Genomic DNA, 7,290 nt, shown 5'->3' with positions numbered 1-7,290 from the left:
ATAGCCATATTTATTATTATATTTATTTAAAGAAATTGAACTAAGTAGAACTAGGTAGAAATAGGTTTCTTTTGCTGATATCTTATTAGAAAGCTTTTTATAAGCTTTGTAGATTTTATACATGCTTATAAATGTTAGGTAGGTTGATAAGTTGGCCACAAAGTAGATAGTATGTATGAAGGCCAAAGTGAGACCTATTTCACTCTTATCAACACCTTTCTTGTGTATTATATTAATTTAAAACTTCCTAATCTTTTTTATTTAGCAATAGTTATTTTAGTTTTGATTCTAAATCTATCTTTTAATTGTTTATGTTCTTTTTTTTGGTGATATAAGAGTGTATTATTACTATAGAGTTTTTTGTGTTTCATGTTATTGAGGCTTAAATTGAAAGTTGTGCATAAAATTAAATAAGTGTTTATTAAATTTTAATCCAAAATAATTAAATTTTTAAAAAGAATTAAAAATAAGTACCTATGTAAAAATTATACATGTAATTATATTAATTTGTTTAATTCAAAACACTCATATGAAGATTATTATAGATAATATATTGATATATTTCTATTAAATTATGTGATTCTTGTTTAGTATGTTAAAAACATCTAATTTTAAGATAATTTTATCTATATATCATTTATTTATATTACATAGTCTAAAAAATAATCTTTGAATAAAAAATTAAGAAAAATTATATTTTTATTTTTAAAATATATATTTATTTATAATTTTTTTTTCATATATAAATAATTTTAATGATATTAATTATTATATAGAAAAATAAATAGACTATATGTATTTCAACAATGGGATTCTAATCTTAATTTTTTATATTTTTACCATTCAAAAATACCAAATTTATTAGAACTAATTAAGTTTTTAAGTTATGTCATGCTTAAAGATTCTTTGAAGGTCTTTTAAGAGCTTTATTATGAATAGCTATTAGAAATGGACCAATTTTAGAAAAAAATCAAATAATAATAATAATGAAAGAGAATCAAAAGTTTTGTGGTCTTTTATTAAAATAAAGCCTAAAAAGTAGATATTAATTTAATTAATTTTATTTTAAATTTCAAAAAACCATTCTTGTTGATTTTAATAATTTAAAAATTAATATTAATTTTTTTATGGTACTAACCACATGATCATATATTGGAAATCTTTTGCTAAAACTATTCCTAGCTATGAAGAAAAAATCTATATTAGATATTAATCTACTAAAATAACATAAATTTCTTGGCTTTAAACTATAACATAAATAAATAGAATAATCTTTGATCTATAGCAAGGGCTTAACATTAGCCAATCTTTGCATATAATAAAGCTACATCTTGAAAAATCACACTATTAATTTACAAACATTGTAGATGAAAGTAAAAAGATTAAAATTGGAATATCATCTTAATATCCACATTGCTTTAAATCTTTTGTTGGAAAAACCAAGAATACAATTCTAGAAAGAAAACATATATAAATACAATTTTTAGGAAAGATAATATATATTATAGTAGAATCATCCATGTAAGAAAATTTTAAAATGCAACATATTAGAATATAAAAAATGACCAACTTTAGATAATAGATTTTTACAAAAAAATAAAAAATAAAAAAAATCATTCTATACTTGAAGATTATAACTAGTTAGCTTATAGAGCAACATACAAGGAACAAAGATGCTCTTATAAATACAATATAAGTTAAAGAAAGACTTATGTATTTTGCAGTAAAAAAATCATCTAATTAAGTATATATAATATCTTGTATAAATATATATGAAATTAAAAACAATATGAAAGAAGAACTAAATATAATATCATTATTAATAGAAGCATTTAACTATGCAATTTAGGCTCAATTCTTCTATAAGCTATAAGAAAAACATATATTAGATAATACAACAAATTACTCTAAAAGAAGAAAACTAACTTAATAAGCAAAGAATTAAATTGAATCTGATTTATGCTTTTAAAAATAAAACATTGCATTCAAAGAATTCTATAAAAAAAAAAATAGTAACAAATGCAACTAAAAATACAACTTCTAAGCCAAATATATCTACTTAACTTTGAATCTACCTTAGTGATAGCAATAATAAAATAGATGACTATACATGAGAATTAAAAGAGCTAGTAGTTACTTATGTGATTGATAAAGCACTAAATCAAAATCCAAAAATAATAATAGTTGGTTTGAAGACCTAATAATAACATCAAAGCATATTGTTTTACTTTCTATAAGATTTGAAGTAAACAAGATAGAGATGAATAATAATTTATCATTAATGATTGACTTGAATTAAAAATATGCATAATCCAAAAACCAATAAAGTTGTTTATTAGCTTGATTCTTAGCTTGTGCAATGAAATTCATATATATAGAAAATAGGTACTAGCTAATCAAAGGAATTTATAGCCAATCAATATTCTACTCTATAGAAATAATGAATTTTAATATAATAATATAAAAATCTTTTAAAATTAATTTATATTATCTTATTTAAATATAGAAATAGAAAAAAATATATCCTATAACATCAATCTTAAGACATTTGGTGGAAATATATACTATCTTTTATTAAAAGATAAATACAAGTTTTTCATATTGTCAATTTGTACTAGAAAATAGGTTCTTTATATTATACAACTTGTATTGAATAACATTAATATATTATCTTTTGTAATATTAAAGGTGTTAAAAACTATCAAAAAGAGTTTAAATTCTATAAATACTTACATAACTTACAAATATGATGTGATGTAATAATTTTAAAATAATACAAGTTACATATTACAAACATAAGAGATTTAGATAGAACATTGTAATTTAAAGTAGAATTTTAAATTTTAGAAGCATGATTGGTATATATTTGCAACACATAGGGATTAAGAATACATAAGATATGTATTTTGATTTCACCTAATATCAAACTTCTAATAAATAGTATAAGATCTATGCTATAAAATATAAATAAATTTTAAAATATTCCAAAAAAGAAAAAACTATAATTTAGGCATCTGATAAGAATAAAAGGAAAGAACTAATTTTGGATTGACTTTAATGACAATTCATCAAATGATATTATGTAGATTCTTGGATATGAGTGATACATACCAAAATGAAATAATATCACAATACCAACTTCCAACATTAATGTTGAGAACTTGCAACCCAAAAAAGACATCTTAAAATAGTGTGATACAGCAATTATCATGGATTGTCACTGATTACGTTTTTCTATGGCCTTTATCCACATGGCCTTTATTTTCATTTTACACAATGATTCAAAATAAAATTCAAACTTGATATTCTTATAAGTACATATTGTTTAGAATTTAATACCAACAAACTATGTTGATCATACTGAACCAATACATAGCCTTTTCCTTGTCTAATTCATTTGAAGAAGAGATTTGTAGTGCTAGAAACATGTGAAACGCTTCTTTTCGCACACAACATAATTTTCTTCACAAATTTGGTCTACGATGCTCCAGTACTTTTGGCCGACATCATGACGACAACACTTATTCCACCAAGTGGTCAATACACATAATAATCAATGCATCCTATACTCAAAACATTTTGTAAGGTCCAAGAGTCCAGAATATCAGGTCCAAGGTTCACATGCTTGATTTGCATCAGCTATTACATCTGAATTTGTGGCGTCTTCTGAGATGCATACAACATAATCAATCGAGTGCACAAATTCATTTGATCTATAAAGAGACCTGTTTCTTGGATGCCGTAAGCAGATCATTGTTGATTTGTACAAGCTTCACTCACTACACCATGCTTTTGAAAGACCACATTCTAGAAACAGGTCTAGAAAGTGCTGCACGGATTTGTACAAAAGCGTAAAGGAAATAACTCTTATATTCTAGATGAAGAGACATAAGCTTTATTCACACAGATAACAAGAACAAACCAAGCAGGGACAATATTCAACACAAACCTCCTAGCTTTCTGGCTTGCCTCGATACTTTCAGGTCGCTGGTAGCTAAGATTACATGAAATTTGACAAGATTCCAGAAATGCCGCCTTCCTTGTTCTTATCCTTCTTGTGATCTTTGTCTTTGTCCTTCTTCCCATCCTTATCTTTGTCCTTCTTATCCTTCTTCTCTTTGCCTTCTTTGTCTTTGTCCTTCTTCTCTTTCCCCTCCTTGTCCTTCTTCTCTTTCCCCTCCTTGTCCTTCTTCTCTTTCCCCTCCTTGTCCTTCTTCTTATCCTTGCCTTCTTTGTCTTTGTCTTTTTTTTCCTTGCCCTCTTTGTCTTTATCCTTCTTCTCTTTGCCCTCTTTGTCTTTGTCCTTCTTCTCTTTGCCCTCTTTGTCTTTGTCTTTCTTATCCTTCTTATCCTTGTCCTTCTTGTCTTTGTCCTTCTTATCCTTCTTATCCTTCTCCTTCTCGGGGTGCCCTTCAGAGTGGCTTCCATGGGCTATATGACCAGCAGGGGGGTAAACTCCTGCTGATGAAGGATAATAGGTTTGTGGCGGCGCACCATGCCCTGAGCCCTGTGGAGGATATCCCGCAGGAGGATACCCTGCAGGGGGGTACCCTGCTGGAGGATAGCCCGCTGGAGCAGCTCCATGAATTCCAAGCCCTGCTACTCCATCTGTTACAGCGTTCACATTGTGTGCACCATGTGGAGGATACGATGCTCCATGGAATGATCCATGAGGTCCTTGGGGGTAGGGACCTTGCTGAGGATACGCAGAGTGAGGAGGAGCAGATGCACTGTAAGAGTCAGAAGACTGTGATGGCCTGCTTAAAGACTGAATTTTTCCATATGGATCACTTGAAGGGTGAGGGAAGGAGTGAGCTGGAGCATTTGCAGTACTATGTGGGTGTTCGTAGGGTCCATAAGGTGCTGTAGGCCGGTCACTGTAAGGACCACCTCTGGACGAATCCTCATATGGTCCTGCCGGGGCACTGGGATACGGGTATGTTTCCTCCCCTCCCATGATCTGCAAGAATGCATGATGTTAAAACGTCTAGCCACTCAGCCTATGTATGATACAAATCTGTGGAGTTACGATGAAATAGAATTAAGCACAATGATCGTCACTGAATCAGAAATACATCCATTAATGAGGATAATACAATGAACAAGATATATTGTTATAAAGAAGAGCAATGCAAGTAATGAACTAATCAAACGGGTAGCCGTCAAAAGAAGAAGAAGATGAAAACCCATTCAAGTAATGAATGGCAACGCACAAACGCAACTAAGTGTAAACTAATAAGAACAAAGCTGATGAGCACGGCAGATCGATTAACTGTGATTTTAGTCGAAAAGAATATATGTGCATCCAACTATTTACACTAACAAATCATCTACACTATAAAAACGTCCATTATCCTCTTAGAACAAGCTCAATAAAATTAGAGGTATTAAGACGAAGAAGAGGAACTCGCTTGAAATGTGATACGAACCAAAACTCGAAACAGTTCGGGAAAGAAATAGCACTTGCGTCCCTATTCATCGCCGACACAACGAACATTTGAGAGTTAATTGCAACCCGCAATGGGATAGGGTGATACAATACCCTAAAAATTAAGCCGAATTTCCAAAACTCGTTCAAATTTAAACACGACCAAGCTTACTCTCTTTGGCAAACTTTTTGTAAGTAAACGAATCAGATTCTTACGAAATTGCTAGGGCTAACTATGGAAATCTATCTAGACCGTAGCGAAAACGATCACCCTCCAACACAAGACACAGCAACAGGTTATTTCTACGTGACATCACTCAAGGATCATTCCACAATCACCCAACACAACAAAGGTACACTGATCAAGCCACAAATTACCTCATCACACAACCCTCACTTCAAACCAGAAATCCAATAGATAAACAAAACTGACTAGAACAACTCACAGTAAATTCATTCAAACCCACCTGCGATACACGTTGGTACAACCCCTAACACCCACACTCCAATACACCGGGCAATCACTAACCTCTTCCAAGAGCAAAGACGATGAATCACAAAGCACCACCCCGATGTCCGAACGAAACCGACTCAATACCGATCTGCAGAGAAAGGACGTTCCCTTCGCCAGTCTACAACGAAAAATGTCTACTTGTAGTGCTCAACTCTTAAAGGGTCTTCTAATCAAGCCAACAAACGAGTAAACGAGGAATGCGGCCACGTTAAACAGAGTTGCCGATTCCGGAACAGAGCAGAGAGCGCGTGAAGACCCTTACGGGTAGGGACAAGTGAGTCGAAGCGGTAGCTGAAACGCGTCGTGGTAGAGTGATACTCTCCTGCTCTCGCTGGCGATTCCCTGAAATTTCGTCCGCCACTGACGTCGATAGTTTCTTGGCTCCCTCCCTCGCTGGGTCGGTCTTCCCCTCTCGCCCTCAACGCCATGCGACGGTAGCGATCGCTAATTGTATTGGGATCAGGATTCATCCTCTCTCCACTGTGTATTTCCTACTATACGATCTACGGTATAAAATAATTTCCGTCCTCTACACTAAGGTTAGGTGGACAAAGGGTGATTTAGGGGGTAGATAATAGACATAATGAAATGTTTTTATTTATTTTTAATTCTTTTTTGTACTTAAGATTTTTTACTTTTCAAATATAAGAAGAATCTCATGTTATTAAAGTGACGTGAAGTTTAAATTAACTATTTGGAATTCATTCAAATATTTTTTTTTACTTGGATTACATAATAAAATTGTCCAATAGTTTGTTTGTTTGTTTGTTTGTTTGTTTTGTTTTGTTTTGTTTTTGTTTTTTTTTTTTTTTTTTTTGTTTTTTTTTGTTTTGTTTAGTTTTTTTTTTCTCTTGTAAGTGGAAAGCAACATTGGACATATTTTGGGGGAAAGTTATGACACGATAAGATCCAAAAACATGGGTTTTTTTTTTTTTTTTTTTTTTTTTTTGGCTTTAATTTTAGATATAATATAAAAGAAAACAGTATAAATTATTAATTTAATTTCCAAAAAAGATAGTTGCCTTAATTGACTAGGGTAACTTACTAATACAATACAAAGTTTTTAAATGATAAAATCGTATAAAAACTTATTTAACTCAATAAAAGTCACCAAGAAAAAATACTAAAGGATTGTGGGCATAAATTTAGGTACATTAAGTAATAATAAATAAACAAATAAAAATTAAAAAATAATCTTATTATATTATGAATACATATATTTTTTTTGATATTTAAAAAATTTTGGAGAAAATAATACAAGAATAAATAAAAAATATTAATGTATTTATAAAAAGTAATATATTCGTTTAATAATTTTATAATAAAAATATAATAATATAATAAGTTG

At 30.3% G+C, this 7,290-nt stretch overlaps 1 protein-coding gene across 1 annotated transcript; it reads right to left on the bottom strand.

Annotated features, from left to right (window-relative positions):
- Positions 1-3,604: 3,604 nt before the first annotated feature.
- Positions 3,605-6,412, bottom strand: LOC112275238 (uncharacterized). Its single transcript, XM_090246204.1, has 3 exons — positions 6,127-6,412; positions 5,958-6,076; positions 3,605-4,960 (listed from the first exon to the last, which is right to left on the bottom strand). The coding sequence occupies exons 1-3, from the start codon at positions 6,410-6,412 to the stop codon at positions 4,001-4,003; spliced, it is 1,365 nt and encodes a 454-aa protein (XP_090102330.1). The 3' UTR covers positions 3,605-4,000.
- Positions 6,413-7,290: the final 878 nt, after the last annotated feature.

The sequence above is a fragment of the Physcomitrium patens genome, chromosome 22, assembly GCF_059467195.1.
Source record: "Physcomitrium patens ecotype Gransden chromosome 22, ASM5946719v1, whole genome shotgun sequence".
Lineage (NCBI taxonomy): Eukaryota > Viridiplantae > Streptophyta > Bryopsida > Funariales > Funariaceae > Physcomitrium > Physcomitrium patens.
This window is presented reverse-complemented; position numbering and strand designations above follow the sequence as displayed.

Bases quoted from the DNA above. Each gene is read 5' to 3' on its own strand.
- LOC112275238 (XM_090246204.1), bottom strand. From the start codon at position 6,412: ATGAATCCTGATCCCAATACAATTAGCGATCGCTACCGTCGCATGGCG. The intron at 6,077-6,126 runs GTTTGTTGGCTT...CACTACAAGTAG, and splicing joins GCCGCATTCCTCGTTTACTC to ACATTTTTCGTTGTAGACTG. The intron at 4,961-5,957 runs GTTAGTGATTGC...GCATTCTTGCAG, and splicing joins CGTCTTTGCTCTTGGAAGAG to ATCATGGGAGGGGAGGAAAC.